General features: G+C 46.8%; 1 protein-coding gene across 3 annotated transcripts in view; it reads right to left on the minus strand.

Annotated features, from left to right (window-relative positions):
- CKAP5 (cytoskeleton associated protein 5) overlaps positions 1-19,217 on the minus strand; it is a 99,333-nt gene that overhangs the window by 27,799 nt on the left and 52,317 nt on the right. For all 3 annotated transcript variants that reach the window (XM_084629875.1, XM_084629877.1, XM_084629876.1), the window contains exons 17-20: positions 16,236-16,421; positions 15,888-15,982; positions 7,078-7,135; positions 6,872-6,997 (exon numbers count right to left, since the gene is read on the minus strand). In XM_084629875.1, coding sequence (XP_084486001.1) covers positions 6,872-6,997; positions 7,078-7,135; positions 15,888-15,982; positions 16,236-16,421 — 465 coding nt within the window. The remainder of the gene's footprint in view (positions 1-6,871; positions 6,998-7,077; positions 7,136-15,887; positions 15,983-16,235; positions 16,422-19,217) is intronic.

Here is a 19,217-nt window from a genome sequence, read left to right on the forward strand (position 1 = left end):
AGAGGGCAGGTAGTGGAACATAGATAGGGACCACACATTTCAAAGAACATCCAGTTACAGGTGAGTACCCTCCATTTCTTTGCGTGATAATCTCTATGTGTATTCCACAGGTGGGAGATTAACAAGCAGTAGTCAAACAGGGGGTGGATGTGGGAATACTGAAGTGGTAACTGACTTTAGTCCTGCTGTATCCACAGTTCACAATTGTACAAGAGCGTAACATCTGGTGAAGGTATGCAGAGAGCTTCAAGTAGCTGCCCTAAATATCTCTAGTATGGGTATATCTCTCAGAGATACAGCTGAAGTAGGTTGCCCCCTGATGGCATGAGCCTTTACCCTTTCTGGGAGCAGGAGGGAGAAGATGCCAGCTAGATGGTAATAAAAGGTAATATAACCAGAGATCCCTTTCAAAAGTCTCTGCACCAATGTACAGTAACTCCTCACTTAACGTTGTAGTTATGTTCCTGAAAAATGCAACTTTAAGTGAAACTATGTTAAGTGAATCCAATTTCCCCATAAGAATTAATGTTTGTGTGGGCGGGGGTGGGGGGATTAGGTTCCAGGGAATTTTTTTTTTTTTGCGCCAGACAAAAGGCAGTATATACATTTTAAACAAGCAATTTAACACAAGTTTTAAACAGAGGAGGTAAGGCAGGGGCACCCTACACTGGCACTGGAGATGAGGCAGGCAAGGAGGCTGAAGGTATTGTAGGCTACGAGAAGGCCTTTGCGCAGCAGCGGCAGCTTCCCCTACTCTGCAAGCACGAGGGACGGGCAGGAGGGCTCAACCCTCAGCCTGCCCACTCCCCCCCTTCCCCCAAACCCCCATCCTTGACCTGCCTCTTCTCCCCCCCCTTTACTTTGCACACTTGCTCCTCCCCCCTCCCTTGAAGGCTGCAAACCAGCTGATTGCCATGGGCAGGAGGCAGGGGAGATGTGCCGCTGAGTCCTCGCTCTCCTTCCCTCCCTCCCCCCCCCCCGGGGCAATCAGCTGGCTTGCCACATTCAGGAGGCAAGAGAGGGAGGGGGAGCCTACACGCCAAGTCCTTGCTCCTCCCTCTAAAATGCCGCAAACCAGCTGATTGCCATGGGCAGGGGGAGGAGAGGGAAGGTGCTGATCCATGGGGTCTGCCAGCGGGCGGGAGGTGCTATAGGGAGGGGCGGGTACGGAGGCTGCCAGCTGTGGAGAAAGCAGACAGCCAAACAACGTAAGAGTGGAGCACTGCACAACTTTAAATGAGCATATTCCCTAATTGATCAGCAACATCACAAAAGGTTAACCGGGAGGACTTTAAGTGAGGAGTTACTGTAGGTTGACCTCTTGGACCTGCTATACAAACAAATAGAACAAAGGACATTAAAAAGACACCTAACCTTTGAAGATAAAAGGACAAAGCCACAGGATACAGTCTTCTCTCCTCTTCCCAGACATGTAGTTTTTTTTTGGGGGGGGGAGGGAGGGGAGAAGAGAGATAAGTGGATAATCTGACCCACATGAAACCCAGACTACAGTGGGTATGAATCTGGAGTTGGGGAGTAGAGAAACCTTTTCTTTATAGAAGGTAGTATATGGTGGACCTGCCACAAGTGCTCCCAGTTCACTGACTCTTGTGGCTGACATTATAGCCATTCAAAAAGGCCACCTTCAAGTACAGATGGTTCGCAGAGCATGTGCCCAGCAGTTCAAAGTGAGTCTTAGTGAGAGACGATAGAACAAAAATGAGGTCTCACTGAGGTGTGAATTTCACCACTGGAGGAGGATCTGAAAATCCCCTTAAAAAAACCCAACAAAAACAAAAACTAGTGATAGAATGTGTGAAGATCATAGGGTTATCCCTGGAGGATGGAAAGCATGGATTGCTGCTAAATGCATCCGCACGGACATGAATGCAAGATCTGAAAACTTATCTCCATAAGTAGCCACTCTAATGTAACAGTGCCTCTGGTGGAGTCTGGAGACAAACTACGTTGATGAGCTCAAGCAGAGGAACGCTTCCATTTAGCTGAACAGCTTCTCGTAGAATCTTTTCCTACTTCGGTTAAGGATGGACTGCACCTTCTAGGAATGTGTTCTAATCTCTGACTTGCATCCAAATGCCAGGCTCTGAGCTGCAGAGGTCTCGGATTGGGACATGCGACCTTGCCGCTGTGCTGCGTTAGGTCCGGCAACATGGAGATATTCATGGTGGTTGCACGGACAGCTTCAACAGATCAGTGAATCAGAACCATCATGGCCAGTTGGGTGTGATTCAACAGATCTTCCATTACAAACTGTGGTATTAAAGGAACGAGAGAGAATGGATACCTCAGGCAACCCTTCCACAACAAGCAGGAGGGCATCTTCCAATAAATATTTGCCCAGGGCTGCCCTAGAGCAGTACTAAGGATGCTTCTTGTTCACCTATGAGGCAAAATGGTCCCAAGATGGCACTCCCCAAAGATGTCACTGAGAACCAAATCTTGAATCTCCCATTTGTGATTCATGGAACAGTGTCTGCTCAAGCAATCCACAAGAGAATTTTGTGCCCCTTGTAAGTATGCTGCCGATAGGGTTGTGACATTTGATGCACCAAATCCAGAGGATGACTGCCTCTATGCACAGAGAGGAACTTGTTTTCCTTTACTTCTTTATATAAAATACTGTTATTGTCGGACATGATCCAAACATATTTGGATTGGATGAGTGGGAGGAAGGCACTGCAGGCCCAAGAAACCACCCTGAGTTCTAGTAAGTTGATGTGCATTCTGGCACTTCTGGACATTCCAGATTACCCTGTGCCATATGATCGCACACCCCAATCCAATAGGCAGGCGTTGGTAACAATGGTTTGCTTTGGGGGTTTGGTGTGTGGAAAGGGCTACCTACCCAAACCTTCTCCAGTTTTGTCCACCACACAAGACAGCTTAATACCTTGGGCAGAATTGTGACCTTTTCATTTATGCTGCGACGTAAACCAAGAAGTCAGGCTTGTAGGCATCATAGATATAGCTTGGCAAATAATGTTGTGTGCATGAAGCCATGTTGCCAAGGACAGAAATACAGGACTTTAGTCAGAACTTGTCATAGACCAGGTCATTGTCAGAGGCAACACTCATGGCTTGAAACCTTTCGAGGGGTAGATAATGCTCTTCCTGTAGTAGAGTTTAACGTCCCCATACGAAGTCTATGCACATTGTGGAGATCAACATGGATTTTTCACGATTGACACAGACACCTAGGGAAGGTAAAAGGCTGAGCAGAATATGGATTGCTCTGTTGACCATGTCGTAGTAGTTCCCTGTGAAAAGCCAGTTGTCAAAGTATGGGAAGACTGTAAATCCTTCTCTTCTCATCCAAGCAGCTACTACTGAAAAAAAACTTTTGTAAACACCCTGGGTGCTGGGGCCAGATCAAAAAGGGAAGACTCTGGATGAGAAATGGTTTTGGCCAAATAGGAACCTGAGGAACTACTTATGGACTGGACGGATATCTAGAAGAAAATACGCATCTCACGTTAAGAGCCGCAAACCGTGTGCTCTCCTCCAATAAGGGAATTATTGATGCCAACGATACCATACAAAATTTTAGTTTTTGAATAAACTTGATTAAATGACAGATCAAGAATTGGCCTCCATCTTCCATTTTACCTGGGGATCAAGTAGTAAAGAGATTAGACCCCCTTCCCATGGTATTGAGGTGTAACATTTTCTATGGCTCCTCTGAGGGACAGGGAGTTCACCTCCTGTCTTAAAACTACTTTGTGAGTGGTCCCTGAAGAGGAGCCGGGAAGTTGTCGTCAAATTATCAGATAGCCACCCTGGATAACCTCTAATACTGATTCGTCTGTAGTTAGGGCCCTCCAGTTTTTGATAAATTGGGTAAGGCATCAATAAAGGGAGGCGGGTCTCGACAGTCCCATCAGAAGAACCTCTTCGCCTGGGGGTTACAATACGAAGTAATGGTGGATGTTGCAGAGGCTGGGTCCTGGGTCTATATACCTCTGTTTCTTATGTGGTGGCTCCTGAGGATGTTGATAATAAAAGGGCTGAGGAGGTGGTCTTGCCACATATCCTGGTCTATGTTGTTTCCTCTTGGGAGCAGAGGTATAGATGCCCAGCAAGCAAAGTGTTGTTCTTAAGTCTTTGAGGGGATGGAGACACTCATCTGTTTTCCTGTGCATTAGGGCAGATCTTGGATCATACTTGCACCTTTTTAGGGAAACTTGAGGATTGCAACAAGTGTCTCCTCATGACAACTGCCATAACCATACCCCTCTATGGAGGTATCTGCCATGTCCCCTGTGACTTAGTGTGAAGTTTTGGCCACCAATTTGCCCTCATTCAGTAAGGTCTGAAAGCCGGCTCTATCCTCCTCATGGAACTTGTCCTTAAACTCTAGAGATCTAGCATAATTGATATAATATTTGGCCAAGAGGGCCTGATGATTAGATACGCTGAACTGGAGGGAGGTGAAAGAGAAGACCTTTCTTTCCAGAAGGTCAAGTCTTGTGTACCCTTATCAGAGGAAGCAGCCTTTGGGTGCTGTTGCTTGGATTGCTCTGTAGCTGCCTAGCCACCAAGAACTCCCACCTTGGATGGGACAAAGTCGCACTACTTGGCCCTTCTAGGGGTGGGAGAACAAGCAGCAGGGGTGTACAAAACTGCCTTTGTTGGGTCCATGATGTCCCTCATTGATGGGGAGGGCCACTTTATTGGGACTGGAGAGCTGCAGAATGTCTAGCAAGCTGTGCTGAGATTCTTGAACTTCTTCCAGGTGAATTTGTAGCTCTGCCACTACCTTGTGCATAAACTCTTGGTATAGTTTAGTCATCCGGTAGAGACTGAATATGGAGTGACCACCTGATCCAGTTACTGTTCTGGGAGCAATCTAGTCATGGTAAGATCCAGCTCACCTTCCTCCTCCAAATACTCAGACAGAGTTGGTTGCATACAGACAGATAATGGCAAATAGGACTCCTGCACTGATCCTGGGTATCCAGCGTAGGGCTCCTAATATTGCCAGTAAGATGGATTCACTGGAGGAGGATGGCATGGGTTACCACCTGTCCCATGGCCAATCATGTCTGGTTGGAGGTTGGAACCCTGACCTCCTAGGGCTTCTGTTAGAGGCCACCTCTCCTCAGTGCTGCAGACACCTGTGGAGCCTCTGACTCATCAGAATAGAAGGCCGGATCCCTGGTGGAACTGATGGCTGCAATTCAAAGCTGGCAGGTGGAACGACTATCTCCTTGTGATAGACTCCTCCTCCAGAGTAACATCCTGGAATGACAGATCTGATAGGAGCAGTGAATGCTGACAGAGGAGAGCAAAGACATCATCGGGGGAGACATATGTCCCTAACTGTTCCAGAGTACAAGGGCGAGTCCATTGGTGGAGCTGGTCACCGTGGCTGTCTGATCTCTCTGGGGCTGTTTATTTACCGATACCATCTCAGTTGCCAAAGTGGATAAAAGCACAAGGAGCTAACCCCATGTCTCCACCACCAGAGCCAGTGTCAGAACTGTTGGATCCATACATTTGCATGCCTTCCTCTTTCCAAGAAGATTTAGTCTGGTTTAAGAACTCAGAGCTCGTGTGTGTTAGCTCTCATGACTGAGGGAGGTCATGGAGGGATCCCTTCTTTTTATGACAAGGAGACAGACTTATCCTTATGTCCATGAGAGTGCTTCATACTCTTGTGAATCCTTCTCTTAAGCTTAACAGACTTAGCCTCCACTCCTGAGCTCATGCTCAGAGGGGTGCTGCCCACTTGTTCAGGTTGATGTAAAGGGGTAGTCCCCCAGCCTAGATCTGATTGGGACTTCATTGCCTTCTCCATAAGGTATTTTCTGAGACTCAGTACCCACCCCACAAGAGTAAAAAGAGCAGCAGATGCTGCACTTGGCAGAAATGCGAGCCTCATCCAGTAGAGCTAGCATTAATGCTCCTCGGTCACAAAAAAGCAGCAAAGGTAAGTAACAGCTTTTGAATCCTGGGATCCTTGCATTAATCCCAGACTTCTCAGAGGAAAATCCCCAGGGCTGGGAAAAAATTCCATCTAACTATCTATGCTATACTCTGCTGTAATAACTACTAAAACCAATTCTTATAGGAGTGACACTAAAAAAGGAGATGAGGACACCAAAGATTCCAACTCAGACCACGACGCGACAAGAAAGAACTGGAGAGGAGTTGGCCTGCACCACCCTTTCTGCCCTTGGGTGGGAGCCCGAGGACAGCTACGGCCAGACACTGCCTGCAGGAAAATTATGGACTTAGCCACATGGTGCACACATGTATCGCACATGCAGGTTACACGTAGGGACCATCACTCATAGGCCCTATTTTTCATAGGGAAAAATTAGTGGGTGCTCCAAAACCACCAGCAGCCACGCTCCTCCCTCCTCACATCCTCTACCCTCCCCCCCACACCATGTCCCTGCTCCTCCCCCACCCAACTGTTTGGCAGCACTTAAGACTTTCCGGGAGGGATGGGGAGGAACGGGGACGCGGTGTGCTCAGGGGAGGAGGCGACAGAGCAGGGGTGGGGACTTGGGGGAAGGAAGATCGGGGGAAGGCAGTGCAGGGGCGGGAAGAGGTGGGGCCAGGGACGGGACGCACATCGAGCACCCATTGGGTATAGGGGAAGTCGGCGTCTATGCCATCGCTCAAAGAAGAACTACTCCTTATTCAAAGACAAAACATCCAAGACCCCCACTTGTGTGGCTACATCACTCCAAAGAGTGGTCTTGCACACTACTAAATCAGTCATCCAGAAATACCAGTGAAGAACCAGCCTACTTAGAGTTCTAAACCCCATGCAAATGGCACTATATTGAAGTTAGCACTTCCAGCTGTTTACTAAGAGAACTAAGGCGTGAAGAGGTCTTACCTTTTCAAATTCTACATCTATCTGGGAGAGAAGAGCTGGCTTCTCATCCTCAAAGAACATTCGCAAAGGGGGTCCAACATAGAGATACATGACGCCCAACAAGGTAATAGCAGCAGTCCTTACAGCCTGCCAAAACAGAACAGAAAGCACTTTAGACTTCAAACTAGACAGTGTTGAAGTTCCAAAATTAATTTACATTTACTCACTGGGTTAGTGGCAGCAAGAGCTGTCTTTACGTTGCTGATGAAAGCCTTAACATTCAACCTGAGAGAGAATATGAATATCATGAAATCAAGATAGCCCACAGGTCAACACGCAGGAGGCATCAGTAAGAGACAAGGCAGCTACAGTTAGTTATGGAAGTTATAATCTAACAAGTTTAAATTAACTACCAACAAAACTCCCCAAACCATCAGACATTTATATTTGTAGATAAACCTAAAAGTAGTGAGATAACAGAAAGCTATTTCCAAAGTTATATAATCTTTTTCAGTGAAATACTGCCCAAGACCAGTTTACTATAAATATGAAGGCAGCCCTCTTATTGCCTGAAAAGCTAGTCCATGAAGAAAAAATGGTTACATATATTGCAACAACAATTATTCTAGATGTTTTTAGTATGGATCCCACTGTAGGTGCACACATTCCCCATACACAAGACTAAATTTTTTTGAATAGCAATGTACCATGGACCTCCATGTGATCCTGTGTGAGGGCATAAAGAGTGGTTGTGACCCCCCCTTAAGTTCCTTCAGAATTTGAAGCTCTTGGTAGTGAAGAACTCTGAAAAGTGGGGACATGGGATCCACACTGACAACATATGGAAGAACTACAGGCAGTGTAGTTAAAGGAGAGGTTACTTACCTTACAGTAATGTGAGTTCAACATGTTTTTGTCCGTACTGCTGCTCCACTGTAGGATGTGCATATGTTTGTGCACTCTTAGAGACTGTAAATAATGCTCACAGGCCTGTGCAGAACAGCACCTCGTATTCCAAATGAGGGGATATAGGCAGGAGCAAGCTTGTCGCCACTCAGTTCCTTCATGGCCATGAAGCCAGAAACTTCACAGAAGACGGGAAGGAGGGTGGGAGGTGGAGCACCCATAGGAACAAAAACATTAAAAACTCTAGTTTCAGTAAGTAACTTCCCCTTTGAGTATATGCCCCCATGGGTGCTCCACCATAGGAGACTCTCAAGCAGTAATTGAAAAGAGAAGGTGAGTGCTGGGGAGGTAGGTCAAGAACTGTGTGGACAACTGCAACACCAAAAATAGTGCCATCTCTGGAAGCAGGTCAGATGGTATAATGCTTGGCAAAGGTATGACTAGAAGACCAAAGTCACAGTCCTGAAGATTTCTGCTATAGGAACGTCTTTTAGTAGAGCCACAGACATGGACTGAGCTCTAATGGGATGTGCTGTCAGTCTGTGGAGAGGCTGTACCTCAGTTCTTTCATAACAGGTAAAAATACAACCCAAAACCCACTTAAATAACCTCTGCTTTAAAATAAGGTGGCCCTTCATTCTTTCTGCAAAATGATAAAAATAATCCTGGAGAGGTCCTAAAGGATTTAATTCTGTCTAAATAGAAGACAAGGTCTAACATTCAGTGAATGAAGGCTTGATTCCTCTCTAGAGGAATGAGATTTTGGATTGAATACAGGAAGGCAAATCTCTTGGTTAATGGGATATGCTGATGAGACCTTAGGAAGAAAACGGGAATGAGGGTACAGTACAACAGTGTCCCTATAAAAGATGTATGGTGGTTCAGCCATGAGTGCCCCCAGCTCTCCCACTGTTGTTGCTAAAGTAATGGTGACCAGGAATTAAGTTTTAAAGGAGAGATGGAGGAGAGAGAGCAGGTAGCCATTGGTTTAAAGGGGGCTCTACTTAGAGCATTAAGAACCAGGCTGAGGTCCCACTTTGGGGCTCGGTGCCAGACAGGAGGATATAAATTGTATAGACCTTTGAGGAATCTGGCTGTGACAGGGTGGGCAAAAACCAAGAACCCCTGGATAGGCGGGTGGAAAGCTGTGATAGCAGCCAACTGTACCTTCACTGAGATGCCTCTCACTTTTAATTCTAATAGGTAGTTCAGTACCTTGGGAAGTGGAACTTCTGAGGCTTGGGAAGATGGAAGAGAGCACCAGAATGAAAGCATTTCCACTTCTGGAAGTCTTTTGGGTACCGGGCTTTCTACTGGACAAAAGAACCAACTTAACTGCATCTGAATAGGTCAATTCCATGGATGAGAGCCATTCAGGAGCCATGTCCTGAGGTTCAGAAAGGAACGGTTGGGGTGGATGAGGGACCCCAAGTCATGTGTCTATAGTTCCTCAGTGGTAATCACAGGGGTGCCACCTCCAAGAGGTGGATGAAGTTTGAGTACTACACCTGTCTTGGCCAGACTGCTGCTATGCAAATAGCACTCTCTTTCCATGCATAACTTGAGAAGAGAGTCTTGAGGAATAATGGTATCTGTGGATAAGCATAAAGCAGGGCCTGAAGGTGTAACCTCCCTTGGAGCAAAAACAGGTGACATTTGGAGTTGTTCAGGGTGGCGAAGAGATCTACCTGTGGCAGACCCCAGGTCTGGCAGATACTGAAAAAGAGTTTGAGCTCCGAATCATGGTCTTGCCAAAAGCATCTGCTCAGGGAATTTGCAGTTGTATTCTGAAGACCTGGTAGACATATTCCCAGTGAATAGGTATATTAGCAAATACACCAGTTCCAGAGTCTTAGCAACTCTGCACATAAAGATTGGGATCTTGTTTTGTCTTGGTGGTTGATATACATCACCACTGTCCTGTTTAGCATTACTCTGACCAAGTGACCTTGTATATGATGGAGGAAGTACTGGAAAGCTTATCAAACTGCTCTGAGCTCCAGAACGTTGACGTGAAACAGCAATTCTTGCAGAGCAGGGATGGGCAAACTATGGCTTGGGGGCCACATCTGGCCTGCCAGCCGTTTTGAGCCAGCCCTCGAGCTCCCGCTGGGGAATGGGCTCTGGGGCTTGCCCCGCTCCAGTGCTCCAGCTGGAGAGAAGGGTCGGGGGCTGCTCCCCGTGACTCCCCAAAGCAGCCACACATGCCCCTTCCACCGCTCCAGCTGGGGAGCAGGGTCGGGGGCAGCTCCACGCGGCTCCTGGAAACAATGGCATGGCCCCGCTCCGGCATACCAGAGCTGCAGAGGCGGCACCTGCGGGTGGGGCAGCGTGCAGAACCACCTGGCTGTGCCTCTGCGCAGGAGCCGGAGAAGGGACATGCTGCTGCTTCTAGGAGCTGCTTGAGGTAAGCGCTGCACAGAGCCTGCACCCTTGAGCCTTTCCCCATGGCCCAACCCTGATCCCCCTCCCACCCTCCAAACCCCTCAATCCCAGCCCAGAGCACCTGCCTGCACCCCAAATCCTTCATCCCCAGGCCCACCCCAGAGCCCACACCACCAGTCAGAGCCTCCATCCCAACCCCCTGCCCCAGCCCTGATCCCACTCCAGCCCTCCAAACCCCTCAGTCCCAACCCAGAGCAGCTTCCTACATCCCAGACTCCTCATCTCCAGCCCCACCCCAGAGCCCGCTGCCCCCTCCCGCATCCTGAATTCCTCATTTCTGGCCCCATCCCAGAACTTGCACCCCCAACCAGAGCCCTCATCCCCTCCTGTACCCCAACCCCAATTTTCTGAGCATTCATGGCCTGCCATACAATTTCTATTCCTAGATGTGGCCCTTGGGCCAAAAGATTTGCCCACCCCTGTTATAGAGACCATTTGTCCTGAGCTGTATTTTCCTGCAACTGGGCTCCCCATCCTAATGGAGAAGTGGCTGAGGATTGACAGTGTGGGACATAAGAATGGGGTTCCCCACACAGCCCCTCTGTGGGTTCTACCACCACATAAGGGAATCCAACACCATTTGAGGCACTGTGACCCATTTGAAGAGGTTGTGTCTGGTTTGGGTTATATTCGATTCTTAACCACGTCTGAAAACATATGAGGTGTAATTCTGCATAAGGAGTCATGAACATAGAGACAGATGTATGACCCAAAGAGCTGAAGAGGCAAGCTCTCACAGCAGATTGTGGGCTGAACTGCAGTGCTCAGATTAGGCTGTAGGTGGTGGAAGAATCTTTCCCTGTATAAATAGGCTCTTGCTGTCATGGAGTCCAAAATGGCTTACAAAGTTTATCCTTTGTATTGGAGCTGGTATAGATTTTGTGAGATTGATGAGATGTCCTAGTGATTGGAACAAGGTTAACGCCTTGGTCATAGCTGACTAGACCTCTCAGTGTGATCGACTCCTGATCAACTAGTCCTCCAAATATGAGAATACAGAGATTCGCCCATCGACTGAGGTGAGCTGTTACTACCGAAAAGTCCTTTGTAAACACACTGAGTTATGGAGAGTCTGAAGGGAAGAACTCATATTGATTGTGGTCTGTTTCTATTACAAAGCACAGGAAGCGCTTGTGTGATGGGTGGATAACTACTAGAAAGTAAACATCCTGTATGTAAAGGGCAACAAACCAGTCTCTTGGATCCAAGGATGGGAGAATAGTAGCTGGTGTCAACATTCTGAAGTACTGAGCTAGAACGTAGTTGTTCAAGTTCCTAAGGCTGCGAATTAGGCCTCACCCTCCATCTTTCTTGGGAACTAGGAAGCAGGTTGACTAGAATCCTTTCCTAATGAACTCTGTTGGAACCAGCCTTCTGGGGACAGTAGAGAAGAGGGATAGGACCTCTTGCCCTAAGAGGTTTCCATGAGAAGGTCCTTGAAGAGGGACATGGAGGGGTAGAGTGAAAGTGGATAGGGTAACTCTCTCTGGCTTACAGTATTAACCTGTCTGAGGTAAGGATTTCCCAGGAAGGTATGTAGTGGAACATCCAATCTCCAAAGAGAGAAAAATTGCCAAAACGGAATCCAGTGAACTGGGCTGATTGATACCCGTGGCAGAGGTGACAAAAAAGCACTGACTCCGGGGGTTGGGGGTGGGGTGGGGTGGGGATATGAGGATTCAGCCTGCAAGTGCCTGGGTGGTATCAGTAAGGGGACTAACAGATCTCCATAGCACTGGAGATTCAGGCTCATCTGAAGTGAAATCTTCAGGTAACAGAAACCTGGAAGGAGCTGAAGAGTTGTGACAGCCTATAGTGGAGTCTTGAATCAGTAACAAAGGTGAAGTCTGAGATGGAGGCTGCTGATGTACTGAGGTGGACGCAAGGTCCTGTCTTACTTCAAAGCTTATGTAAGTAGTCAGTACCGAGTGATGTGTATCATGGTGCCATAGAGGATCAGGTGGTGCCATTGTGGTAAGTTGTCTGTAGACGAGACTTCTGACAGTACCAATGTGTCAGCACCGGACTCAGTCAAGCCTCTAAATTACCCTTTAAGGGATGTGAGGTATCCCAAGAGGAGGTCTTCATGGGGTGACCTACCTCTTCATTTCTCTGGATGGGGAGGCATGCTTCTTCCTCTAAGAGGTCTTCATGCCCGTTGATCAGCCTGCAATGTTGAGGCTGATGTACAGGCAGGGGGAAGTGGACCCTCCAGAGCGAAGGCGTGTTGCATTAGGAGTTTTAGTTTAGCCTGCCTATCTTTTTGGGCTTGCTCTAAAATCCCACACAGACCTTGTGCTTTGACGGCATATGGAAGTCCCCTAAACACTGCAGGCAACTTGAATCTCTGTCACTGCAAGGGAAAGACCTTGCAGGTCTGGCAGGGTTTAAACCCTGGGGTCTTAGGCATAAGAATGTGCTCCAGCACAAAGATCTAGAAGTAGGAGGGGGGAAAAAACCCTTCAGGACCACACAATTTTTTTAAAAAAAGTAAATAAATAAGAAAGAAAAATAATGAATAAAGGTTTTCATGAGGTGAAAGAAAGGCAGGAAGCTAAAAGAGCTAACAATAATAGACTCCATTTTGAGCTGCAGGAGGTTGAGAAGGAACTTGTTGGCAGGCTCGCACCTCCCTATATCCCCTTGTTCAGAGCATGAAATGTTCTGTGAAGGCCCGGGACCTCAAGCACTACTTTGCAGTCTCTGATCAAGACAGCACGGGTGCACGCACATTCTATGATGGTGTGCCTATAGGGACATACGCTCAAGTAAGGAAGAACGGTTAATACTTAGTGTGTCAGTGTGGATCCCTGTAGGTGACTGGCAAGCACTATCCTCATTAGATGATGTGAATGAGGAGTTTCAGCTACATTAGTCCAGCAGTGATTGTAGTATTACTCTCCTGAACTTGGCATCTCCTCTGGCAGCTATGTCCAAGATATGTTTGACATAGGTCAGTGGTTTACTCCACGTCATCACCTTGCAGATCTGATGTGAGCACATCTGAAGCAGGCAGAAGACATTACTTCAACCCTGGTGCAGCAAGCCTTTATGTTTTGTGAGACAGGTTCACTCATGAATTGGTAACAGATACATTATGTGATCCAGTCTGACCTTTAGAATGCCCAGCTCTATTCAGAAATAGACAGGGCAATGGTCCGCTTTATATTAGAATAAAACCAGTGTCCTGGATACATCTAATGTGTGCAATTCCCCAGCCCACTCGGTATTGAATGTGATCTTTGGAAAGAGACAGGTAAATTAATGGATTAGTTTAGATGATATTCTGAGGCCTTCCTGGGGATGAAGTTCAGGTGAGGTCTTAGCTCAAAAAGTTCAATGAATAGAAGATTGTTGGGGGCGCAATAGATCTGGACAAGGAGACAAAGTCTGGAGATAAATGTGAAAAGGGAGGAACACGCAGTAGAAACAAAAGTGAAACTGTTTGAGCAGCATATTCCAAAAGCCTGGAGGTCTTTCTGAGTGCAGCCTTCATTGATTTGAGATCTACCATACCATTCTCTCACTAGAAGGGAAAACCTATAACGGCAGCAAGCCATAAAAGAGACCCAGTTTGGGTCTCATCTATCTCTGAGTTGCGAAGACTATGTATTAAGGTTATAACAATCAACAAGAATTCACTTTTATGTAGAAATCCATGATTAAATTGAGTCTTCCTGAGTAGTGATTTAAATCAATTTGATTTAAATCAAATCCACCCTGAATAGGAGTATACAGAAGTCCCATGCAGGAGTGGGTTCTCTGACTGGTGGGTAAGTGAGTAGCAGCCCTTTAAGAAGAGCCAGTACTGTGGGGTGAAAGAAGACCAAACATGAATGTAAAGCAGGCAACAAGCTGAAATGGCAAAGCGGACTTTAATAGAGCTGAGCTAAAGACTGGCCTGTCTGAGGTACAATATAATCAAGGTTCTGTGGTACTGAGACCTGCACTGGGTTCAGGCCTTTATGGGCTGCCCATATCAAGAACCTCTTTTCTGAATAATATGTTCTGGCAAAAGTTTTCCTGTCTTGTATCAGGATTTCCTGGATCTGCAGGGGGAAATCCCTGTCTATGATGCTTAGCCACTTCACCACCACATCATCGAATACAGTGACTTTGGGTCTGGATGAAGAACTTTGGACCTGATCTGGCAGTGATGGCATAAAGAGTCTGAGAGCCGATTGGACATCTGTAAATCAGAACTCTCTCAGAAAGCCTGGAGCCACCAGAGTGATCATGGTTTTGGTCTCGATTTTGGAAGTCACCCTGGGAGTCAGGGAATTGGTGGAAAGGCATAAAGTAAGCCTCTATTCTACTGCAGAAGACATTGGGTAGAGACTCTGGACTCAGGCCTCCTTTAGAACAGAAATCAACAGTTTGCATTTTTCTTGGTGCTAAACAAGTTTCTCATGGAGGATCCCTACTGATATAGAGTATCACTTCCATGACAGATCTGTGCAAGGAACATTCTGTCTGCCTGCTCAGGAAGTCTGCTAAGTTTTTGCACACTCCCAGGAGTTGAAGGACTATCAGTGTTACCTTATTCTAAAGTCACCAATTCCAGAAGTTGATAGCCATGCACTACACAAAGAAGCTAGGAGCTTCCCCCACCTGGAAGCTATCAGGTAAATACTGCAAATCTGTATGGTGCTGTACCTGTCCAAATTTTGAAGTGCTATACCTGTCCTATACAGTCCAATCTGATGGCTTGGAGCTCTAGGACATTTGTATGTAGCCCCATGTCATCTGTAGATGGTTCAGATGAGCTCCACAACCTGTTCCTGACACATCTGTGGTTAGTGTCTGTCATGAAAGGGGATGTTTGTGGGTTCCAACAACCAAGCCAGTTGAGCACTGACAATCTGGTACTAGGACCTTCTTACTGATCCAGTGTTTCACCTTAGAGCAATCAGTCATCCAAGCGGGGGTAGATATGAATGTCTTATCTCCTCCGATCAGTTGCTACCACTTTTAGGCATTTCATTAAAACCTTCTGTAGAAGTGCCAGTACCTTTTACTGATAGTGATATGATCCACTAGGAAACACAGGCACTTCCTGTGCGTTTGATGGATGGCTACATGGAAGTACAAGTCTTGCAGTCTGAGGAAAGAGTTCATATGTGGGCCCAACAGACACTGCTACTGAAGTTCTCTAATCAGCAGTACGGGGATGCAGACACACCTACAGTGGAGCATCCTTAGGAACACTACTCAAAGAAACTAATCAGTATTCACTCATGACTTCCTTATTTTTTACTATAAGGATATATTAAACACTTAACCTGACCTACGAAGACATCCATATGACTGAATAACGGATATTGTATTGCTGTTAATCTTGTACTCACTCACCTTACATCTAAATTTAGGTTGCCAGCTTTCTTGCTGTGAAATGCCTAGTACACCCTTTGGGGTTCTAAGAGGAGAATGGGCCAGTATTCTTCTTGGCAGGTTGTCAGTGCCAGATGCACTCATTTACATGAGTAAATGCTTTTTGAAGCTCGTAGTTAAATGCTAATATCTGAGAGTTCTGCGAACAAATGCTTAGGTGCACTTGTCTCAGCAGTCTTTCAAAGAACAGCACAGATTCCACACTGACTTCTGTGGAGAAGCAGAATCTCAGTTTTTCCTACAATGAAAACTTGCATCCCAATTTTTCTATTCAATACCTTATTCTAAGACTTACCCAGAAAAGCCAAACTCTTTAATTGCATTTGAGAGCCAGTTCAGGGTTTCCGACTGGTTTTTAGGATTCTTTTGCGAGAAGGCCATGGACATAACCTGGAATAGAAAGGAAAATTCAAATCTTTATGGTCACTGATGGATCAGAGATAACACCCTCATAACAGAAGAGTGTTGGCATCTGCTAAGACTTTGCAGTGCTGTTAAACCATGATAAATAGGGATATATGCACAACAGATTAATAATCTACTGTAAGTAGAGGGTGGTTGCAATGAGGTATATATCTGAAGAGGAGACAGTTAGGAGCTACACTAGGCAGCCAGAGGCAATCTCCATTCATTCCTCACTGACCTGTTCAGCAGTCCATGGCAACAGACACGCTTCTGCTATTGCTGTCATTGCTTCTTTTGCATTACTCCCACATTTCACATCACCAATCTTGTCCACGAGACCATCCAGCACAACTTGGGCTGATGTTTTGGAAAAGTTCCCCTTCTGAGCAATCAGGGCAACTATATGAAGCTTCATTTGCATTACCTGAGAGGGACAAACAGCATAGCCATAACAGTAGGAAAGTAAATAGACTTGTGTGCTGCTATATGTTCTCGCCTGGACTACAATGCAGCTCAAATTAGCCTGAAGTACTGTCAAACCATCTCAGAAGACCCCAGTACAAATAGAATAAAGAGAAGGTTTACAGACATTATGGTTATTTGTAACTAGTAGGACACTAGTAACTAGAGCAACATCTTACAGTAACACTGCAAGTGTTTTAAAATCTTACAACCCACCATATTAAGATTTTGTAAATCACTTAGCTTGGACAGGAAGACTGTCAGATTCACTTTCTGGAACAAGTTTTTAACAATTTTCATCAATATATTTAAAAGTGCTTTACAAAGAAGGATGGAGGCAGAAACGTACAGGGAGGCTAACTTACCAGCAGTCATATCGCAAGTCAATAGCAGCATCATGTCTGCTGACTTCCTGTCTCGTGCTCTACCTACTGGACTGCCACGTCTTATTCAAACTTATTAGAAAGCATAATTTACTGCAAGTCCTGGGGTTTCACTGTTAAAGGCTTTAAAAAAATTTAGCCATGCCACTGTTGTGAAAAAAGGTGCTCCATCATTAAAACGGATATTCAAACTCCAAAGCGGATCTTAGAGGTGAGAAAATACAGCTCAAACAAAAGTGTGATCATCTTCCAGAGTGTTGTACAGGATTCTTTTCATGGAACATAACTATTTAAAATCCACATACATCCTTCGACCCATATTTTCAAGTTACATGGATCATCTCATTGTTATGCAGGCAAAAAAAAAGACAGTTACCTTTTCCGTAACTGGTGTTCTTCGAGAGGTGTTGCGTGTGTCCATTGCATATTAAGTATATGTGCTTGCCACATGCACCGGTGCCATAAGTTTTTCCCCCAGCAATATCCATAGGGGACCGGCCACGGTATAAGGGGCGTTGCCAGTGACACCCCCCCGTTCCTTCCTGCTGGAAACTCCGACAGCGTGAAAGGAGGGCGGGTTGTGGAATGGACGTGTGCAACACATCGAAGAACACCAGTTATGGAAAAGGTAACTGTCTTTTCTTCAAGTACTTGCTCATATCCATTCCATATTAGGTGACTCCAAAGCAGTACCCCTTGAGGTGGGTAGGAGTTCATGGTCGTGTAGATTGCAACACCACTCTGCCAAACCCAGTGTCGTCTCTGGCCTGCTGAGTGATGGCATAGTGAGCGGTAAACGTGTGAACAGAGGACCACGTTGCAGCTCTACAGATCTCCTGGATAGGGATGTATGCCAGGAAGGCTGAAGATACCTGCGCTCTCATCAAGTGGGGTCTGACAACCAGCAACAGCGAAACCCCCGCCAGGTTGTAACAGGTCCTTATGCACAAGGTAATCCAATTGGAAATCCTCTGCAAGGACACTGGGCGACCCTTTGTCCTATCCGCTGTAGTGATGGAGTTGAATCGATTTTCAGAAAGGCTTGGTACATTCTAAGAAAAAGCCAAGGCCCTCCAGATGTCCAGCGCATAAAGATGCCTCTCCTCACCAGTCTTGTACGGTTTGGGACAAAATACTAGAAGGAAGATGTCCTGGCTGATATGGAAGGTGGAGACCACCTTTGGCAGGAAGGCTGTGTGGGGCTGTAACTGAATCTTATCTTTGTAGAAGACCCTGTACGGTGGTTCTGAGGTAAAGGCTTAAATTTCAGAGACCTGTCTTGCCGACATCACCGCCACGAGACACGCAACCTTCCATGACTGGTGGGAAAGGGAGCAGGAACCCACAGTTCAAGGGGTGGGCCGGTGAGCCTAGAGAGGACCAAGTTAAGATCCCACTGCAGGACAGGAGTCCGTACCTGCAGGAAGAGTCTCATGAGCCCTCTCAAGAATCTGACCGTCATGTCATGGGAAAACACCGTCTGTCCTTGGATCGGTGGATGAAAAGCGGAGATGGCCACTAGATGCACTCTAATGGAAGTATGCACCAGGCCCTGGTTCCTCAAATGGAGCAGGTAGTCCAGGACAGCCTATATGGAAGAACACGAGGGAGAGATGCCACGCTCGGACACCCAGCAGGAAAATCTCGTCCACTTGGCCAGGTAAGTCAGTCGGTTGAGGGCTTCCTACTCCCCAGGAGGACCTGTTGGATTTCTTTCGAACAGGTCTGTTCCTCCGGGTTCAGCCATGCAGCATCCATGCCAAGAGGTAGAAGGACTCGAGGTTGGGGTGTAGGAGCCAGCCGTGGTCCTGTGACAACAGGTCCAGGCATTTGGGCAGGGGACAGGGAGTGGCTGCTGAGAAGCTCATGAGCGTGCCAAACCAATGTTGGCAAGGTCATGCCAGGGTGATCATGACAACCTGTGCTTTGTCTCTTGATCTTTGCCAGGACCCTGCCAATGAGTAGAATTGGAGGGAGTGTACATCAGTCTCCCTGACCATGAGAGGAAGGTATCAGAGAGGGAGCACTTGCCAAGAGCAAAACCGGGGACATTTCATATTTTGTCTAATAGCGAACAGTCCATTTGGGGAGTTCCCCACCTTTGGAAGATCATGCAGTCTACCCCTGGATGGAGCAGCCACTTATGATGAGAGAAATCCCTGCTGATCTGGTCCACCAGTGTATTCTTGACAAGCTTCCAGGTGCATTTCGTGGCTGATGCAGAAGTCCCATAGATGGAGTGCCTCTTGACAAAGTCGGTGAGCGCGCTCCCCCTTGCCTGTTGATGTAGAACACAGAAACTGTGTTGTCAGTCAGGACTCCTACTACCTTGCCCGACAGGTGGGGCAAGACGACTCCGCACACCAGCTGGACTG

Source organism: Lepidochelys olivacea (genome assembly GCF_965140295.1).
Source record: "Lepidochelys olivacea isolate rLepOli2 genome assembly, chromosome: 6".
NCBI lineage: Eukaryota > Metazoa > Chordata > Testudines > Cheloniidae > Lepidochelys > Lepidochelys olivacea.